Consider the following 22,566-nt stretch of genomic DNA (forward strand, 5'->3'; position numbering starts at 1 on the left):
CAAAGAACACAGAGCTGCTCACTACTTGTTTTCATTGTTGTTTATAAGTACTGGAAGAAGGCTTCTAAGTACTGGTTCCAGTAATTTATTCAGTATTAACAATACAGTATGTACCTTATAATTGTGACTCCAGATGTGCTAGAAGCACAAAAGACACATAAAACATTTTGAAAGGCCACATGGCATTATAGCCAGCACCTGCTTGCTAAAGATCTGTGAAAGTACAATACGCTCAATAAATTAGCCCTTGTTTTATCATGGAGAAGTATTATTGTGATATTAATTAAGCAGGCTAGATTAAGTAGGCCACATAGTCATGAGCTGGAGAGTCAGGAGTCTACTGTATACATATTCATGCCAATGACACAATTTATGCAAATAAACAAAAATATTTCAAATGTATACATTACCATCAGACATTGTATTATGACACTGAGTTCGTTTACTAGAGTGATTATAGCAGCAATATCGAAAGAAATTAAAACAGATACTGCCCAGTGGTCTTGTTTTACTCATGTGATTTGATATCGTTGTCTTGTTTATCTATTAATGACAGCAGACACTGAATCACTATACGAAATCTTTAATATGGAACAGATGTTGAGATGAAAATCAAATGAGAACTTGTACCACATCAGAGTGTTAGCCAGATCTACAGATGCCATACAAAGTGGCTTATCCTGTTCCTTGGATTTTTCTTCAGACTGATGGGCTTTGATGATCATGTCTGTAGTTTCCGTTAATGGAATGAAGCCACACTAACTTTCTGGTAGTATTTTATGTGTTGATAGTAATAGTTAGTTCTTCATGATGTGAGCAATAATTTCTTTGAACAAGACAGCTGGAACGTCTCAGTTGTTGCCCATCTGTCTTATCACTAGTCATGAAAGCAGTAACTATTAACCTGTGCTTGAGGCCTGATATGATTTCTTCTTTGACAAATTTTTGGAATTTTCATGAAAAAGCTAAATAGTCACTTACCTTCCAGGTTTGGACCTTGTGCTGGCAATACATTGTCTGGACAGCAGCCAAACTCTGAATTCAGGCAACAACCTTCCTCATTTGGTCCATGAGCTGGTGTTATACCATCTCTGCAGCAACCATACTTTTCACTTTCACATGGCATTCGACACCCAATGTAGTCTGGTCCTAAAGCTACAATAGTGAACAGGGTTTCATGACAATGTCCTCCAGGGACAAATCAATATAATATTCACAAAATTTAAGTTGGATTTAAATGCTACTGTGGTATAATGAAGAACTGGAAATTGATAAAGGAAGCTATTACAACTGGTTTTAAATCTCAACCTCAAGCTTCTGTATAAAGAATTACTTAGTCGTTTACAAGTGAAAATTATGAATAAGTATCATGTTCAACGGACCATTTAATTATCTGACCAGGCAGGGTGAGAAGGAAAGATTGATTGTTTAGTCTTCATTTTCATACTGTCCATTAAGACTCCCCTGACCAATGGTCCTGGGTGCCTTTCCCAAAATCTACCCCTTTTCCTAGACCTCTCCAGTCCTTTTTCTTCACCCCTTTTCCTTCTCCTTCAATCCTTCTGCCTGAAGAAGGAGCTACAGGCTCCGAAAGCTTCCTAGTTATAACTTTCTTTTATGTGTGTGTCCTGCAGCCGCCTGTGGAGTAGATTTTTTATCTATCCAATTAAATTGTTTTGTCAAAAATTGATTGTATTCATTGTAACAGATGGAGTAAGTTTCTTTGACCATGACTGTTCCCGTAATATGAAATGTTATTTTCAGAGGCCACTACTAGTCATAAATTTTTGTTGATTTGCTTAAATTATTTAATGGAGCAACATATTTTGAGACCTCATCTCAAAGTTACAATGGCAATACAAAATCTTTTAACGAAAGTACACAGATGTTAAAGAGATCTTAAAGTTGTTCTTTACGATCTTGGCACGTGCTGTGGCCATCTAAGTAGAAAGAGAAAGACAAACTACTATGAAGGGATGTTTACTTTGTTTGCTACTATGATTTTCACATGGCTAAGAAAAAAATAATAATTCATTTTGTTCATATGAATTGACTGTGTTCTTGTCATGTGTTCAGTTACATTCATTGCTATGTCTCCTTGGATCTTTCTGACTACTATTCATAAAGTTGCAAAGGACACTTAAAACATGTTACTACAGAGAGTATTTTTTAAAACTCCAGATGCGATACAGAAGAGTGCTACTGCTACCACTAAAAACATCAACAACAAAGGTTCAGCTACTGAAAAGTGCAATCTCAAAATCAACAAACAGTGTTGTAAATTTGTGAAAAATATTGTTGGGAGACACATGTCACTCATGCACTTAATCTAGGGTTAAATAATTTAAGTCAACAAAAATGTGTTACTGGTAGCAGCCTCTGAAGAACATTTTCATAAGTTGCTTCCATTCAGTGTCTAATATATTTCACTTTCTCTTTCCTCCTTCTCACATGACTCTGTTTCTATTGGGATGGAACTGTTTTGAAAGCTAGATATACAATGTCCTTTTCACTTCAGTAATTTTAAGACCTATACCAATTACTTCTGTTTAACCATCTGCTCTAAGTGAGCATGTTTCTTCTTCCCTACATAGTGATAAATTATGAATTATTCAATAATTATTACCTTAACAGACAATTTAATTGTTTAAGTTTCTTTAAGAAGGTAGATCAAAGTGTGCAGTCACTTGTCTGATACATCATTTACACGTATAATCTTTTTTTATAGCAGTAAGCAATTCGTCTGTTCTGGTCTTGCAGAATGTTATTTGCCAACTTTTCCTTGGTCGTCCATGTCTCTTCAACCATTTGATCTGTATGATAATATGTATTTTAGTATTCTTCCTTCTAGCATTATGTTTACATGTGACAGCCATCTTTATTTATTTTCATTGATTCTGTTTCATGTTTTAAAAATATTCAGTTCTCTCTGTGCATTGCCATCTTTAAATCTGTTCAGTCTCAAACAGCATTTCACAAATTTCATCAATATAATTTCTGATCCCTGTATCTTACTCAGTTATTTAGGACTCATCACCCTTGCACTGAGCCACACAGCAAAACTTAGACAACACTCACTTTATAAAATTTCATAGTTTTTCTTGTTGTTCCACATAAGGCTTTGTACCTTCTTCGTTTGTGATCAATATCAGTATCAATGATGCAAGCAATCAGCCAAGGCACTGAAAGTGAGACACTAGTTCAATAGGTCTATTATCTAAGGTTGTTTCCATTGACTAAACATTTGCTTCTAAAATTCATATTCTTGGTCTTTTCTGCAGATATTTTCATGTTATGTCCTGAGCAGGTCTTCCAACGAGATCTCTGAAGTTTGTCCTCAGTTTCTTCAATAATAACTTGATCATCAGCAAGGAACAATATATTTAAGTGCATTCTTTCATTTATTTTAATTCTGAGATTCCCAGGGACTGTATTGCAGGTGTTACTAAATCTCTGAAATATTTTAACTGCACCTTCAATTAATGATATTGTCTGTTGATGACGACTCCTAAAAGGTTTGTTCTGTTGTAAAATATATACTGCACAGGTACCCAGCAACAGTATTTAATCTTTAATTTGGTATCTCACTACACAATCTGTTTACTTTGCTTTCAAAAGAATGCTCATTTCTAAGGACTGCATCACATTTTTACCATGACAGTTAGTGCTTTGATGATTTCTTCCACAAACTGTTAACACCATCAGCTGAAGATGATAAACAGTTTCTCCATAATAATATTACAGAGTTTCAGCGACATTACTCGATATAATATCTGAAAATCTCATCAACATCTGTCACACTGGAAAAAGCCTTACACAGTACAATAAATAATATTCCATGTTTTGATCAGGCTCAAATAAATAAGTATTATCAACTGCTGTTTCTTAATCCTGATATTCCACTCTGTCACTCATAGCAACTTGTAATTTAAATCAAGCATTTGTCACATATTGTGCTGAAATAAAATATACTATGCACACAACAGTGCAGAAAAATTATAAGACTGAGAGGAAGTTCACTTATAACCTTAAAACTGTAGTACCTGGATTTATTTGATCGGGGCAACATCCAAAATATGATGCAGTGCAGTTTTCTGAGTTAATAACACCACATCCCTCAAAGTAAGGACCTGTAGCTGGTAGGTAACCATCTGGACAACATCCGTGCTCAGAAGCAGTGCAGTCAAGCTCAGCCTCTGTTGCGTTCAACAATGGTGTTGTAACACCAGACCCTAGACAAGAGGGAGAAAAGTGTTACTGTCAAAAGAGAGAACTGTGTTACAACTAAATCAAGATAAACAGGCTCCTATTATAAAAGTATCTTGGTACATTTGTTTTTACACACACACACACACACACACACATCAGTCTGATTTTCAGAAGTAATAGATTCTTCCTGGAGAGGAGAGAAGGGTAGGTTGGGAAAGTTTAAAAAAGGGCAGAATGAGAGGGATCCATCTGGAGGGAGAGGGGGAGAGGGAGAGGGGGAGAGGGAGAGGGAGGGGGAGAGAGAGAGAGAGAGAGAGAGAGAACTGCAAATCAAGATATTTGAGAACAGGAAATATATTCAGAATGAAATTTTCACTCTTCAGTGGAGTGTCCACTGATAAGAAACTTCCTGGGAGATTAAAACTGTGTGCTGGACCAAGACTCAATCTCAGGGCCTTTGCCTTTCACAGGCAAGTGCTCTACTGATTCAGCTACCTAAGCATGACTCATGACCCATCCTCACAGCCTTACTTTCACCAGTATAGTACTTGCCTGTGAAAGACAAAGGTCTCGAGTTTGAGTCTCGGTCCAGCACACAGTTTTGAACTGCCAGGAAGTTTCATATCAGTGCACACTCCATTGCAGAATGAAAATTTCATTCTAGAAACATCCCCCAGGCTGTGGCTAAGCCATGTCTTCGCAATATCCTTTCTTTCAGGAGTGCTAGTTCTGCAAGGTTCGCAGGAGAGCTTCTGTAAAGTTTGGAAGGTAGGAGACGAGGTACTGGCAGAAGTAAAGCTGTGAGGACGGGGCGTGAGCCGTGCTTGGGTAGCTCAGTCGGTAGAGCACTTGCCCGCGAAAGGCAAAGGTCCCGAGTTCGAGTCTTGGTCTGGCACACAGTTTTAATCCAGGAAGTTTCATATCAGCGTACACTCCACTGTAGAGTGAAAATTTCATTCTAGAAACATGCCCCAGGCTGTGGCTAAGCCATGTCTCCACTATATCCTTTCTTTCAGGAGTGCTAGTTCTGCAAGGTTCGCAGGAGAGCTTCTGTAAAGTTTGGAAGGTAGGAGACGAGGTACTGGCAGAAGTAAAGCTGTAGGGACGGGGCGTGAGCCGTGCTTGGGTAGCTCAGTCGGTAGAGCACTTGCCCGCGAAAGGCAAAGGTCCCGAGTTCGAGTCTCGGTCTGGCACACAGTTTTAATCTACCAGGAAGTTTCAAGGAACATTTAGTTCAGCTATGCTGTCACTCTACACAAGGCTTACTGAGTCAGCAGAGAAAAATCAAATACTGCTTACAATAGACTGTATGGTAACACATCACATGAAATATGGAGACAACATGGGAAATGAAATGTAAGTGGATGAATCTGATACAGAAAATATGTTTGGACTCAAACACAAGACAGAACCCCAATAGTAGTATCATACTGTGGATACAGACATGGAAGAGAGACAAAATTATGACAGGAACGGATAATAACGATGAGATATATATTCCAAAAATTCCCATCAACCTACGCAAAATCTGGGGATTTATTGTAAATTTGATGTACTTCAATGGCTAGTACACAAAATTACTATGACAGTTTTGTGATAAGTAAATGATACAATACAAACAGTGAGGAACTGAAATATTCAGAGAATGCCACAAGCAAATTGGGTACACAATTACTTAGTGTCAATATGCCTGAGTCATACCTTCAAATTCATCATCGTAGCAGCCAGTATTATTAGGCCCAGTTGCAGCCCTAACACCATCAGGACAGCAACCAAATTTTGTATCAGCACATGTGCATTCACCAGAACCTTCACATTCAAAGCAGCCAGCATTGTTTGGTCCCAAGGCCTTTGTAATCCCATCAGGACAGCAACCAAACCTTAAAACAAAAAATTATAAGATAATAGAAATAATTTCACAATAGAAAGAGGAATAATCTAGAAGAAATATTAATTTTTCATTGTGAGCCAACAAAGCTTTTCTCACAATCAGCAAAAGTTTTGTTTTCATGCTGGGGAGTCACATATAACAAATTTATATAGAAGCCAAAAACAGCTACTATTACCCATAGACTTCTAATTTGCTTTACAAGCAAGGCCCTCTCTTCTGATCTGAGAGAGTAAGCTACCAGCAATAATGGTGAGGATGGAATGCTGTAAGCACTTCTTTCTTCTACTTCTCTTATATGCATTAATTGCTATGAAGAACAGCCCATTAAGGAGCAACCACAAGATCTTCTTGCATCAATATCCTACGATATGAATCACTAATGACCGTGCAGGGGGAACTGTAGATGATCTGAATTTTTAAGAACAAAATTTTCTCGGTCTATTTCTTACTTGGAATGTGATATTAAAAATGGTTAAAACACCTGTAGTTATTCTTCCTAAGAGTAGCAGAAAACAAAGGGAGGAAAAACAATTGGACCATGAAACGCAGTTTGATTTGATTTACTTAGAAGGGCATTGCACACTCCACCAGCGGACATGTGTTTTGCTAAATTAACTGTTAACTAGATCACAAAATTCATTACATGAATGAAAAGCACTTGTAATCATGTTCTGATTATGATGATATTTCAACCAAAGTGCTAAACTGTGAGGCCAACTTGACTGTACCCCCACACCCCTCCCTTTTGTAATTAGTTAATGGATCAAAGTGTTTGATCACTCATTAATTCACCCATTTTCTGTAAGTCCCATCACAAAGGAGAACCATCAGGGATGTGCAATGAGTCATTATTGGTAGATTACTTCTGTAATGTATACTAACAACTAAATTACTTGTAGATTGCTTTACATTTGTATATGTATACTTAGGGAAAAACAAATCGTTTGAAAAAGTCACTGTTCTTTCTCTTCTACTACTCAGCTGCTGTTTTTATCTACTACATCAAACAAAGCATTTATATAACTTTTCACAGACCACTATCAGCTGTCTATAATTGGCAAAGTCAAGACCTAAATACAGTAAGAGAAGTTATGGCAGAATGTAAAGAATTTAGGAGTGAAGGTAACACCTCATTGAATAGTAGAAGTACTGAGTTGTAAACAGCCACATGATGAGGAAAAATCTTTTCTAGATTTTGGATAAACACACACACACACACACACACACACACACACACACACCTACACTGTACTGGCTGAATGCACTATGACTGTGTGCGGTACACTGTTACAGAAAACACACATTAAGAATAAGAGTGTATACACATACTAGACAAAAAATACAAAGAAAGCATACCAATAATACAAATAATTGGAACTGCATCAGCTTCAATAGAATTGTGGATCTACAGGACACAATGAATGAGTGACTGAATGAAGAAAGGACAACTATTCACAGATGGCATTTGTAGTATAAAAAATACTGACAGAGAAAAAATAAGAATTTATCTTACACATGCACATACATTATGGTAACATTTTTAACAAAGTCAATAGACAGCTACTGTGGCAGTTTATAGGAGAAAGAGGCTTCTCAGCACATCTCATTAACTCTGTTTAATCTCTTTGCAGAGAAACAAAAACTACAATCGAAGATGAAGAGAATGTGTTCAAACAATTGACAACAACACACAGAGCTGGACAAGGATGACCTGTTTCCAACTCTTTTCAATACCTATAAGGTGTGTTTTTTTAAGTAAGGTCCATTTTCTTGTAGACACTAGTAGTTCGTGTGCATACCACAACGAGTGCATGCCTTGTGTACCGGCATGCCTCGGGAACAACTGTGCTCAGTTTCAGCTCTGGAGCTAATCTGTACGGTTCTTTTCCGTGTTTTCAAAATGTTTAAGACTATCAACTGACCCGCCACGTGTGAGGTTCATTCAGTGATATGGTTTTTATCAGCAAGGAACCTGTCTGCTGCAGAAATTCATTGACAGATTTGCAAAGTGTACGGTGATACTGTTATGAGTGAAAGCAAAAAGTGTGTAAGTGGGTATAAGAATTCAAAGATGGCCGTGACAACATCCATGAGGAGGACTGGTGGCTGCAGTTGAAGCAAGGATTCGTGAGAACAGGCGCTCCACAATAACAGGTCTCACAAATGAATTACCTTATGTGTCAAGATCAGTGCTTTACAACATTGTTTCTGAACATGTAAAGTTTAGGAAACTGTGCTCCCGTTGGGTACTGAAACTCCTAACAGAGGACCACAAAAACCAAAGATCTGAGTGTGCGATGAAGTTCTTGACTTGTTATCACAAAGAAGGGGACAGCTTCTTTAGTCAGATCGTAACTGGAGACGAAACATGGGTTTCACATATCACACCTGAATCGAAGCAACAGAGCATGGAATGGAAACACACACACACTCGCCTGTAAAGGTGAAGGCCAAACAGACTCTGTCCCATCACAAAATAATGGTGTCAGTTTTTCGGGATAGGCACGGTGTTTTGTTGGTCGACTTCATGCAATGAGGAACCACTATCAATGCAAAAGCATACTGCCAAACCCTGAGAAAGCTACGCAGAGCGATTCAAAACAAAAGACGTGGCATGTTGACAAAGGGAATTGTCCTTCTCCATGACAATGCAAGACCCGCGATTTATTGGACAGTTTTGGCTGGGAAGTTTTAGACTACCCACCCTACAGTCCTGATCTTGCAGAGAGCGATTACCATCTGTTCTTCCACCTCAAACAACACCTCAGTGGCAATTGTTACAATGATGACGACGACGTGAAAACGGCAGCTGAGCTCTTGGTTATCGGAGCAGGCAGCAAGTTTTCATGAAGAGGGTATTTTAAAATTGGTTGAGGGGTATGATATGTGTTTGAACAAACTTGGCAACTATGTTGAAAAATAGAGTGAAGTATGTACTTTCTCAAAATAAATTAATTTTTTTAAAATAACCTTTTTTTGTGTACTTATGTTCAAATGGACCTTACTTAAAAAACACGCCTCGTACATGGATGACCTAGTCAGGGTCTGGGAACAAAATATCAGCTACTGTGTAAAGATCAACAGAGAGAAATGCTTTAATACCCTACTGTACACAGATTATCAAATAATAATTCAAGAAAATGAAGATAATCTTCAAAGAGCTGTCTATCACCTTAATTTAAAGAAGACACATCAAGTTGCAGACAGGCATGATTAAAAGACACATACAGCTTTCATCAGTACAGAGAGAGAACACATACAACATTCTCACACACACAACATTCTCTCTCTCTCTCTCTCTCTCTCTCTCTCACACACACACACACACACACACACACACACAAGCAAGCATGCCGACTGCCAACTCCAGCATCTCAGGCCAGAATGCAACGTCAGCCATGGAAATTGAAACACAGTCTGCTGGTAAAGTCATGACAACTGTTTTTTGGGATCAGAAAGCGGTATTGTTAGTTGACTTTATGCCCACTGGGACTACAATTAACACTGACAGGTACTGTGAAACTCTGAAAAAACTCAAATGGGCAATTCAGAACTGGAGAAGAGGAATGTTGAGCAAGGGTGTACACATTCTCCATGACAACACTCGCCCACACATCACTCTGCAAACTGTTGCTCTCCTGCAACAGTTTCATCCACTCACCCTATAGTCCTGACTTGGCGCCCAGGGACTATCACCTGTTCCCTAAATTAAAAGAACATTTGGCTGAATAGCGATTCAGCTCAAACAAAGAGGTGAAAGAAGAGGTTCATAACTTTCTGAACAGCATGGGAGCGAGCTGGTATGACACTGGCATACAAAAACTGCCACAGCGTCTACAAAAATGCATCAACAGAAATGGTGATTATGTCGAAAAATAGCTAAATGTTCAAGCTCTAAACTGATGTAAACCACTGTAGAAATAAACAGGTCTATGTACTTATAAAAAAATAGGAGACCTTATTTTTGGGATTACCCTCGTACATATAAGGTTAAGAATCAACTTATATGAAACTTGTAATGCTGATGTGAGAGGATGTTTCCAATGTCATGCATGAATAGTTATGTTTCTATTATACACTTCCAAGCTATACTTAATTAGTTCAAGAATAAACCATATGCCGTTGAATTACCACACACCCAAAGTTAATTTTCTTAGCTAAAATTTCATAAACTTAACCTACTTCGATTTTCATAACAGTTATTGCACATAAAATTACAAAATACTGATAATGTCAGCTACACAAAAAATGAGATGCTACTCACTCAGATGTTTTATAATCACAGGGTGGTTCTTCATCAGGACAACCTTCAAAATCATTTCCTTCTGCTATGCTAACATTGTCAGGACAACATCCAAACAAAGTTTCTGCACAAAGTGAAGGTGGACAACCATCCCAGTGTGGACCTTTAGCTGGAGATACTTCATCTGGGCAGCAGCCATACTTTGTCTCACCACATGTCCTCAATTGTCGGCAACCTTTGAGTAAAAGTCAATATTCAGTTCATAAAACTTCAATTGATTATGATAAATATACTTTCGTTAAGTAGACACATGTAACAAAATAGAATGCATGTCCATTATACAGATATAAAGAATGAAGCAGTAAATAAATATTCAGAAAGAAAAGAATGTCTGGAACAAGATTAATAAACAAATTGTTTACAAGAGTGTATAGGATGTGAGCTCTGTTGGAGAGCGGGAGGGGGAGCTGATAGGAGCTACTCATGTTAGTTTCGAGGTGAATGATGAAATACTTTTTAGATTCCACTATAATTGGCTCTGGGTACATTTGCTGATAGTAAACTTGTACAGTCTGTTCAGGCTTTCTTCTGACTGATACATCTGGTTCTTTGCAAACTGTGATGCAAGTTTCTGGAGACTGAAGCTTCCCTTGCCTTCTTCAGCCTCATATATGAGTTCTTAAGAGGAAAGAAGAGAGAGATACCATTATTAACAGTTGCTAGTTGCTGTTTTTTACTTTGGTAAGAAAAATCTGCTTTCAGTCATTTGAAAGAGAGTATTCCAGTTAACATTGTCAAAAGCTTTCTCTAAGTCTACAAATGCTAGAAACGTAGGTTTGCCTTTTCTTAATATTTCTTCTAAGATAAGTCGTAAGGTTAGTATTGCCTCACGTGTTCCAACATTTCTACAGAATCCAAACTGATCTTCCCCAAGGTCTGCTTCTACCAGTATTTTGCAGCTGTGACTTATTAAACAGATAGTTCGGTAATTTTCACATCTGTCAACACCTGCTTTCTTTGGGATTGGAATTATTATATTCTTCTTGAAGTCTGAAGGTATCTCACCTGTCTCATACGTCTTATCACCAGATGGTAGAGTTTTGTCATGACTGGGTCTCCCAAGGCCGTCAGTAGTTCTAATGGAATGTACCCGGGGCCTTGTTTCGACTCAGGTCTTTCAGTGCTCTGTCAAACTCTTCATGCAGTGTCTTATCTCCCATTCCGTCTTCATCTACATCCTCTTCCATTTCCATAATATTGTCCTCAAGTACATCGCCCTTGTATAAACCCTCTATATACTCCTTCCACCTTTCTGCCTTCCCTTCTTTGCTTAGAACTGGGTTTCCACCTGAGCTCTTGATATTCATACAAGTGGTTCTCTTTTCTACAAAGGTCTCTCTAATTTTCCTGAAGGCAGTATCTATCTTACCCCTAGTGAGATAAGCTTCTACATACTTACATTTGTCCTCTAGCCATCCCTGCTTAGCCATTTTGCACTTCCTGTCGATCTCATTTTTGAGATGTTTGTATTCCCTTTTGCCTGCTTCATTTACTGCATTTTTATATTTTCTCCTTTCATCAATTAAATTCAATAATTCTTCTGTTACCCAAGGATTTCTATTAGCCCTCGTCTTTTTACCTACTTGATCGTCTGCTGCCTTCATTACTTCATCCCTCAGAGCTACCCATTCTTCTTCTACTGTATTTCTTTCCCCCATTCCTGTCAATTGTTCCCTTATGCTCTCCCTGAAACTCTCTACAACCTCTGGTTTTTTCAGTTTATCCAGGTCCCATCTCCTTAAATTAGCACCTTTTTGTAGTTTCTTCAGTTTTAATCTACAGCTCGTAACCAACAGATTCTGGTCAGAGTCCACATCTGCCCCTGGAAATGTCTTACAATTTAAAACCTGGTTCCTAAATCTCTGTCTTACCATTATATAATCTATCTGATACCTTTTAGTATCTCCGGGATTCTTCCAGGTATACAACCTTCTTTTATGATTCTTGAACCAAGTGTTAGCTATGATTAAGTCAAGCTCTGTGCAAAGTTCTACAAGGCGGCTTCCTCTTTCATTTCTTCCCCCCAATCCATATTCACCTACTATGTTTCCTTCTCTCCCTTTTCCTACTGACGAATTCCAGTCACCCATGACTATTAAATTTTCGTCTCCCTTCACTACCTGAATAATTTCTTTTATCTCGTCATACATTTCATCTATTTCTTCATCATCTGCAGAGCTAGTTGACATATAAACTTGTACTACTGTAGTAGGCATGGGCTTTGTGTCTATCTTGGTGACAATGCGTTCACTATGCTTTTTGTAGTAGCTAACCCGCACTCCTATATTTTTATTCATTATTAAACCTACTCCTGCATTACCCCTATTTGATTTTGTATTTATAAGCCTGTATTCACCTGACCAAAAGTCTTGTTCCTCCTGCCACCGAACTTCACTAATTCCCACTATATCTAACTTTAACCTATCCATTTCCCTTTTTAAATTTTCTAACCCACCTGCCTGATTAAGGGATCTGACATTCCATGCTCCGATCCGTAGAACACGAGTTTTCTTTCTCCTGATTTAGAGTAAAGAGGCATATTACATTGTGTGTTTTCTATAAAAAATAGTGATAAACCCAATACAAATCTCTACTTCACATTAACTTATGGCAGCTGAGGACAGCAAAAGTAACTGATGGTTTCTCTGCATCTACAATAGATCTGAAGATGTTCCAAAACGGAACAAAATCAGTAACCATTATAAACACAAAAGAGGCTAAAGTCAGAAATTAAAAAAAATATATATATTAAAAAAGACATAAATTAAAAAATATATATTTTAAAAATACTAGATTAACAAACACTGCCTAAATATGAGTTTCACTCTCAGTGACATTACAAACTTGTCTGTACAAAATTAGGATTAGTTGCACATTCATATCTTGGATATACAATGGGAAAACAGCTGAGATCCTGGAAAGATGAGATATATAAGGAGGTACCAAAAAAACTGGTATTAATTTTTAAAAGCTATATATTTTCAAAAACACTCTCCATTGCATTTGTTCCACTGGTGCTTCCACTGTTCGAAAGATTCATTGAAGTCATCTTTAGAAATGGTTGACAGCTCCTCCCTTGTTTTTTTCTTGACTTCTTCAGTGCTGTCAAATCTGTGTCCTTTCATGCCCTTTTCATGTGTGGAAATAAGAAAAAGTTGCAGGAATCCAGGTCAGATGAGCAAGGTGCATGGGGCAGACAGCAGAACCATGCTGTTTTTATCCAAAAATTGTCTAACAGAGATGGCTGTATGTGTAAGTGCATTGTCATGGTGGAAGAACCAGTCTCCTGTCCACCACAAATAGGTTTTTTTGACTAACACTGTTGCGCAGTTTTCTAAAACTTCCAAATAGAAGATTTGGTTGTCTGTCTGACCTGGGGAACAAACTCTGAATGATCTAAGCCCTTGGCATCAACAAAGCACATCAGCATTGTTTTGATGTTTGATTTGAATTGATGACATTTTTTTTGGATGAGGTAATGATGACGTCTTCCACTGCCTTGACTGTTGCTTTGTTTCTGGGTTAAGCATAGCACCATGACTCATCACCTTAGTGACCTTTGTCGGTCATAAACCAAGGAACAAACTTGACAGCAACCCTTTTTACTCCCAAGTCTTCCATTAAAATTTGCTGAACTGAGATCCAAAATAGCCCACTAATCTCTGACAGTTGACCAATTGTCTGCCAACTGTCTGTGAGCACAAGCCCTCAAATTTTTCCAATATTTTCATCAATTCAGTCAGTTGGTAGACATAAAGAATGATGTTTGTCATCAATCGACATGTCGCCATTTTTAAATCAAGAAAACCACTCATACATTTGAGTTTTTCACACAGCGTCATCTTGATAAGCTGTTTCTGATATTAACACAGTTTCAGCAGCAGTTTTACCAAGTATAAAACAAAATTTCACAGCTGCACATTGTTCACTTAAAACTTGCCATTGTAAAAAACAAAACAAAAGAAAAGAATAAAACAGCACAGCAAAAACAATCACTGGAGATGGACAAAACAAGTCAGGTCAAGAACAAAGGTGACACTGAACTGGCAATGTGTTGTGCTATACATGCCCAGTGGCAAAAATGTGTACTACAGAATCTCTGCCCAAGGCAATGTTATTCCAGTTTTTTTTGGGTACCCCCCTCATAAATTTCTATCACTGCTGCAGTTATGGTGACAGCAACGCAAACTGAAAACCTGGACTGCAAAATTCAGAATGAGCAGATGTTAAAATAGGAGGGGAAGCTTAACATTCCATTGAATTGCTCATATACAAACTGTAGTACTTTTTAATATTGACAAAGATTTGTTGGAACTATCTCTGGGTTAGTGAATTTCAAATTAAAAGTCGTACCCAAGCTGAACGGTCCTTGGGCTTTTGTAATACCATCTGCACAACAGCCAAACTTAGTTTCTTCACATTTTAATACTCTTGGTTTCTTCGTTCTACGGCACTTCTTTCCTTTTGATTTTATGGTTGTTATTAATTCTCTCAAGGTGGTTGCTGTCTCCCACAGACCTAGAAAAAGAAAAAGACACAAAAGAAGTACTGTTTACTAATATACTGTATCTCCTAATATTATGTGAAATATTGTTTATGGTGCAATGAAGTGCTAAAATGTCAACAACCCCCCCCCCTCCCCCCCCCCCCAACGGATGCTCAGTTGAGAACAGGTTATGTTGAACAGTTCCACTGTTTGTGCTTGTATGCTCTTTACTGCTCGTTACCCCATATTGGGCAATCTTGTTTGCCACTTTCTTCTAATGATTTGTATATTTCTCTCTATAAAGTATTAAACACTATGACTTCAGAGTGGAATAAAACATTAAGAACATTTTATAAATACCCAAAAGATATGTTTATTACACTCTGGATGTTTCCTCAAGCTGACCTGCTGCTAAGCCTTCTGCTTCTTGTCTCGATGATATGTTGCTTTTGGTCCAGCATCTCACTTTCACTCTTTGGTTATAGGCACATCCTTCTTACATGGCATAGACTGTTTTCCATCGGCCAACTTTTTATTCATTGACTACCCCCTATGAGCATTATGATTTTAACTACAAATTTTGGTCTTGTATGTTCTCCGCTTGGTTGTTTACTGCATTTTAATTTTTGTAAGTACACTTGTTTTTTTTTTTTACTCTCATAATTAGGTGCTTATGGCTCCAGTATTACTTTAATGTATAAGGGTTCAATTACTGTCACTATTTATTTCCTATTATGTAGATATGCACCTGATGATGTGGCTTTAAGCCACAAACCTGGGTGTACCTTAATAAAATTGGTCAAGATACAGCTGTTTGTGAAGTTCTTGCTATAAAATATTCTATCACAGTAATGGATGCCTCGACCACAGAGTCATTTGTAATTATGTTTTGTATGAACCAACACCAAAAAGGGGTATTTGTGAGCAAATAAAATATAATTTAAACATGATCATCTCATACCTCCTGATTATCTAGGAACTGTCATATTTCACAGCACCATGGGATGTCATTTTATTTATAACCAAAAATAATATACAAATTAGACATGCTATCAATTATGAGTTATAACTTTGCTGCAGTTCTATATGTCTGTCATTTGAAATTTATTAAGTAACATGTTTTTCAAAATAAAATTCAGTTGTCAGTTGCAAATATGTTTTTAATATACTTTACCCATTTCGAAAAATTAATTTTTCATCTTCCAAAGCCTACAAAATTAATTTATCAAAACCGGTAAAACATATTGAGAATATATTTGCAACAGATGACTCAAGCTTATTCTGTAAAATATATACTATAGTTGCTCAAAATTACAGCACTCAATAAAACACTAAATAACTTGCATTATGTTCCTCATATTAAGAATGAACAACATCAAATGAGGACACCAAGTTGCCACAAAAATTTACAAGAGAATTGTGTGGGCTGCAAAATCAAAAATACCTCTTTCTGCTAACAAGGAAATGCTCTTACATCAATTCAGTATTTTTCTCTTACTTTGAACATGATAACTCTACTGGTCTTATTGACAGCAATGCAGGTTTAACATCATGTTTCTTTGACATTTCTAATCATTTGCATGTCCAACTCCGCACATTAATAGCTTATTTTTCTGTCATGCAAATGTTAATCTTTACTGACTTCAGTGCTTTCTTTTCATTTTAGAAAATCATACAAGAAGGTATTCTTGCAAAAATAATCATGAACCTTTGAAATGTTCACACATTTCTCTATCACATTTACATGTGTATTCCTTTTTTTCTTCTTTTAAATCAAATGTGAACCTACATTCTCTACCCTGACTGAGAAAACTCACTAGCCAAGAGGCCATGGTTGGCTTTGCTGCATCTGTCTTAAGGACTTTATTTTTAATCTATTAGAAACTCCAAACAGGTACAACAAAGGCCATGCTATATTGTGGGTACTGAAATTTATACATCAGATTACATACTGTGAAGTATAGCCCTATTCATTCCCACCCACACCTATAATAATAGTAATAATAATAATAATAACAATGAGCAACTTGCTGAAGTACGAATACAAATTTAGAGACACTTGTAACCCCCCCCCCCCCCCAAAAAAAATGATGAAACATGTTAAAGAGGAAAGTAAATAGTGCTCAAAACACTGAATGACATGGAAAGAGTACAACAATTTCATTATGTCACACTGTAATCAAATGTCTAATTCTTTTTTTTACCATTATATGACACAAGAATCACTTGAAAATAACTTTAGAGTAATGGTTTGGATATACCATTTGCCAAATTTTAATCCCGCAATACAACACATTCCTGAACAGCCCACAACATAGCAGATTGAATACTAATTGTCTGTATCTCACAGCTTACTTATGCTACCAGTCTGTGGATAAGTGAATGTGACATGGCTCTCTCTAGCCAGTACTTTGTCAATGCAACATAGATAATAAGAGGAAAATATATAACAGGAATAAATTAATAAGATGGAGGGCAACATAAAAATACTCACAATTCCACCATAACTTTGTTAAAGAGAGCAGTTTTTGGTGTCATACACTGGCCTGGCATTTAGATTTTGTAATAATTTGTTCCATCCCCCATTGTATGAGACAATAACATATGCACAGTTGGAATGACGGAACAAAATCACCAAAAGTATTTGAAACGGTAATATAATAAGAGGTACAAGAAGCCTTTACCTTATTACATTACCATGAAGTTCCCTAGAAATTCTGCTAGACAGGAAAGTCATTTCATGAGAATAAAGTGCCAGTTACAAATAGAACTGTTTAAACCTGATTTTAACCTGACTTGATTCCCATTCTAAGGAAACATTTCATCAGTTAATCAATAGTTTTGTCATAAAAATGGAGAGGTAATGAAGACAAAGGCAGCACCAAATGCCTATTTAGTAAAGTAGAAGGGGTTGAGAAGTGAGAAATCTCTGACTGCAATTTGAGATGGCTCTCCCAGTATTAGTGTGTGTCTTTTAAAATATTTTGACTCACTCTCTAGCTTCTTCATTGAGCAGTTTACAACTCTTATTTCACACTAGTCACTTGCTGTTGCCATAAGCCATTACTTCTACCACATTATTTGATTGAAATTTATCGGAAGGTAAGTCCTCCTCGAATTCTGAATTTAGATGTTGTACAATGCTAATTGACACTCTTTACATAGTCACTCGAGATTCGTGGTCTGCTTGTTTACATAGTAATTATCTACCATAGGACAGTCTGCACACTTTTCTCTGTGATATTATTTTACTCTTCTTGAATTTCTCATCTGCACTGGCTTAATTGTGCTGTTCTGAAATCAAACTTTTTGCTTCTAATGGATCATCTCATTGAAGACACATTCCTACTTAAAATTTTGATTTTTTTCATTATTTATTTTTCATGTGTTTTGGTTGCATGCCTTGATAAGTTACGGAGTAGTAAAATTTTAAATGCCTGCAATTTCTGTTACACACACACTGTGAAATTCAAATTCTACTCATAGAACATAGAAAATTGATTAGAATGGTGAAGAAGCTGCTATACAAACACTGATGTGATACATACTCTCTTTTTTTGTTGTTGCTGCTGCTTCTTTTGTAGGTGTGTAGTCTAAAATTCCAGTGCTTCCAGTAAAGACTTCATCAGCTGTTGTAGAAGCAACTTCTGATGTTTCTTCAGATGCTACAGATGTACTCATAGTTTGTGTTGCAGATGAAGCAGTCTCTTCTGAAACTGTTGTTTCTGAACTGACTGATGTTCTTTCAACTGGTGAAACTGTTGTTGCCATGGAAGTTTCCCATGGTGTGGAAGTTTCTGCAATTGTTTCCTCTGTAGTTTCCGATGGTTCTGTGCTGGCTGATACTTCAGTAGTCATTGAAATTTCTGTGCTTGTTAATACTTCTGTACCAGTTGATTCTTGTGATGTAGATATTCCTGTGGACTGTGAAACTTCTGGTTCTGAAGTGGAAACAGATGAAACTTCTGTTGGGTAGGAACTTCCTGTGGTTAATGAAGAAAATGAACTTTCTGAAGTTGATGATGGAATCAATGATGAACTATCTGAAGATGATGAATACAGTTCATCTGTTGTCACTTCACTGTATGCTGTTGAACTTCCCTCAGTTGTTTGTTGGGGTATAGTGTCATCAGCTTTTGCAAATGCTGAAGCATCAAATTCTCCTTCAAACTGTGGAATTGTGGATTCCTCTGCATCTGATGACACAGTTGTTATACTTCCTTCTAAACTAATTGCAGATGAAACAGTAGATGAATCACTGCTTTCACTTGTGCTTTCAACAGTGGGTGTGCTGCTGTTTTCATAACTAGCTGTGCTACTGCTTTCATCACTAGCTGTGCTGCTGCTTTCATCACTAGCTGTGCTGCTGCTTTCATCACTAGCTGTGCTGCTGGAAGTGTCAGTGGAAGATGATTCAGTAACAGTATCAGTTTCTAATCCTGAAGATGTTGTCATGAGCCCTGAAATCTCTGTTGTGTCATCTGCTGTTTCAGTTTCTCCACCTGTTATCTCTGCAGTTACTGTTCCACTATCAGTAATACTTTCAGCAGTGGTAGAGTCTACAGAAGTAGATGTGTCAGGAACAACACTGGTTTCATAAAGATTAACAGTAGTTCCAAAACTAGTGCTTCCATCAGTATCTGAAGCAGTAGTCCCAACTGATGTGGTATCAGGTGCTTGACTACTGGAAAGTGATTGAGAGTCAGTGCTACTGTAAGTTTCGGTACTCATAACATCCTCCCCACTAGTGGCCTCTGGTACTGAAGTGCTAAGAGGGGCTTCAGAGCTAGTGCCATCACTTCCAGATGTATCTGGCAGACTATGAGGCTCATCTGTGAAGCTTTCATCAGTGGAGGAAAAGTCATCAGTCGTTTCATCGTAAGCATCTGTTGTATAAGCAGTGTCTTCATCTTCAAAGGTGCTTGCTGCATCACTTAGCATTAATTCCTCATCGGCCATTGCAGCTGTTGAGAAACTGGATTCTGGAGATCCTTTGGTATCTGTGGCACTTTCAGAAAGACTGACAGTACTCACAGAAGATAAACCACTAACTACACTATCAGACATGATTGTTGCCACAAAGGTTTGAGATGGGAGTCCATCAGCACTAACTGCTCCTACTTCTGATGTCACTGTAGCAATGTCTTTAACACTGCTAGGTGATTCAGTTTTGCCCTGGAAAAAAATGCAAGAAGTAAACAAAACTGATTCATGTGATTTCACATGGATTTAGATTACAGTAAAAATTGAAAGAGTAAACACAAAAAACTTTACACATGTATATAAATGTATGGTAAGTCTCCAGTTAAGGCAAGAATATTAATTATATGACATCAGAAATCAAAGCAATATTCAAACAGATGTGAGATTAGTTTGAAGAATACAGTTTCAATGACTCCACATAAATTGTTGTTTTAAATAGATTTTAACGTAATGAATCCAGTATCTGTACACAAATATTTCAAAACTTCATCTCACAATAATTTTTGTTTAGCCTTCATTTAAATTTTCATACTTTAATGCACATTTGTCTATGAAATTTTAGTTGTATGTCACACATTTTTGTTACAGAGAGATGTAGGGAAATGCCAACATCTTAATACATTGTTCATAAGCTGGCAGTGTCAGCAACCATTCTGGTACTGACATGAAGTCAATGAAAAGAATGTGTCATCTATTAATATTTAATTGAGTGGTGTGAAGATTGTGTTCCAAGTCAAATAATTTTATAAGAATAGTGACAGTATACTACTGTGCAAAGAGGATTTTGCTGTCATTACTAGCTAGGACATTATGATCATGTTCCACTAGTTTGCTCAGTTAGAGCACAGATCTGTAATTTTGAAGGAAGGAGTTCAGATTTGTGTAAGGAATCTGTAGGTAGCACTCAAACTGTATATACCTCAGAGAATACAGATGCTGTTTGTATTGCCATTGGCCTCTACTGCTTTATCTAACAACATACCTCAGCACCCTAGTGCTATAAATTACAGACGATGCACATACTAAACCCTTGAGACACTATACTGCATAAGAATTTTTATGAAAGGAGTTAGCTGAGAAAATCATTTTCCTTGATACTTATGGGTGAGAGATAACTCTTACTTTCATCTTAACATCAGTTTGAACAAACAAAATTTTCATTATGTGAGGTGCAAATATATCTCGATTTATATCATTATATCATCATAATGATTATGTAAGCTGTGTGCTGCAGGAAGTAATATCTTTCTTGACTCATCTATGAATACAGTTTATTTTTCAGAATAATATAAGGAACTCTTTTGGTGATGTACTACACATCTTTTGTAGCACCTCCAATTGGAGTTCATTACGAAAGAGTTTTTCTGTGAAGCTTTTGACCTCATTAAACAAAACTGCAATGAATCTTACAACTCATATTTGTATCTTATTTTGTCCATTGATTAAACTTACTTAATAACATTCGAGAATTGGTTGAATGAAGATTTTGTTAATTGATCTGTGTAGACAATATTAAACATCCTTAAGATTTTTCCAACACATCTCAGTTCAACACATCCCACCATGTAACCACATTGTCTCACAATGGTGACATCTTGTTTTGTTTCCAAGCTATTGTTATTTAAGTGAAAAATGATACATTAATTATGGTGATTTGAGTGATGTGTGATTTACGATGGAAATGATGAAACATGATTTTTTACTGTAGCAAGTTTGAACTTTTGAAATAAGCTTATAGAGATAATGGTCTAGGTCAAACACAGTCTTATGACTGGTTCTCCTGCTTCAAAAGTGGTTCTCAATTAACTAAAGATAATCTCAGTCACTCATACATCATATTTCACAAATCCCATTAGAAGGTGAGCCTCTAAGAACATTTAAATTATGAGATAGAATTGCTGGTTAGTACTTACTTTCAGGAAGTGAAATATTTAGTGTTAACAGCAGACACACATAAAAGTACATGACAATGTCCTAGCTTTCAGAACTTTTAGTTCCTTCCTAAGCAGCAAGGAAGGGAGAGGTTGGAGAAGATGGGGTAGCAAGAGAACCTGTACCCTGGGGAAAGTGGGGCCATGGCCCCACCCTAGCTCTCATGGAAAGGAAAAGAATAGTCAGTATTATGCAGATTTTTAACAGGGTCAGAGCTGGAACTTTTTTAACGTTACTTATGAGTTGTCATTCACCTTTCAAAATGTTAAAAATACTGCATACCCACTTGTAGGGCAGTTTACTCAGACCATAAGATGAGAAGGAGCACCTGTGAGGACAGGGGAAACTAATATCACGTGGGGGGATTTAAATAGCTCATGCAGTGTAGTAGGTACTCAGTTTCCTTGAGTCATGCTGTAGGGCATGATCAGCAACTGGTACTAGATGTCACAAAGATGACAGTTATTTTACACCCATTTATGTGCTTAGCCAGTTCAATGGCACTCATTTCCACATGAGAAGCAGTACAGTGGGCACAGGTAAGCCGATAAACAATACATATGGTTCTGCATGTTGTTCTGCCTTTGATATTGTATGATTTATCAGTGATAGAGCTGTATTACGTGGTAGTGGATGGATGCATGGGACTGGTTTTACAGTCAGGATTATTAAAGGGGTAGGAACCTTGGGATATGGATTAATGGTTTGGGAATATCCTGTGGTTTGACTAGGATGTTATGGAGATTAGGAGAGTAATGGAGG

At 37.2% G+C, this 22,566-nt stretch overlaps 1 protein-coding gene across 1 annotated transcript in view; it reads right to left on the reverse strand.

Annotated features, from left to right (window-relative positions):
* The window catches only part of LOC126260841 (papilin), a 267,981-nt gene that overhangs the window by 164,884 nt on the left and 80,531 nt on the right, over positions 1 to 22,566 (reverse strand). Inside the window, exons 13-18 of the mRNA XM_049958243.1 lie at positions 18,438 to 20,064; positions 14,757 to 14,921; positions 10,365 to 10,578; positions 5,911 to 6,089; positions 4,044 to 4,232; positions 982 to 1,155 (exon numbers count right to left, since the gene is read on the reverse strand). Coding sequence (XP_049814200.1) covers positions 982 to 1,155; positions 4,044 to 4,232; positions 5,911 to 6,089; positions 10,365 to 10,578; positions 14,757 to 14,921; positions 18,438 to 20,064 — 2,548 coding nt within the window. The remainder of the gene's footprint in view (positions 1 to 981; positions 1,156 to 4,043; positions 4,233 to 5,910; positions 6,090 to 10,364; positions 10,579 to 14,756; positions 14,922 to 18,437; positions 20,065 to 22,566) is intronic.

Source organism: Schistocerca nitens, chromosome 5, assembly GCF_023898315.1.
Source record: "Schistocerca nitens isolate TAMUIC-IGC-003100 chromosome 5, iqSchNite1.1, whole genome shotgun sequence".
In the NCBI taxonomy this organism is placed as follows: domain Eukaryota; kingdom Metazoa; phylum Arthropoda; class Insecta; order Orthoptera; family Acrididae; genus Schistocerca; species Schistocerca nitens.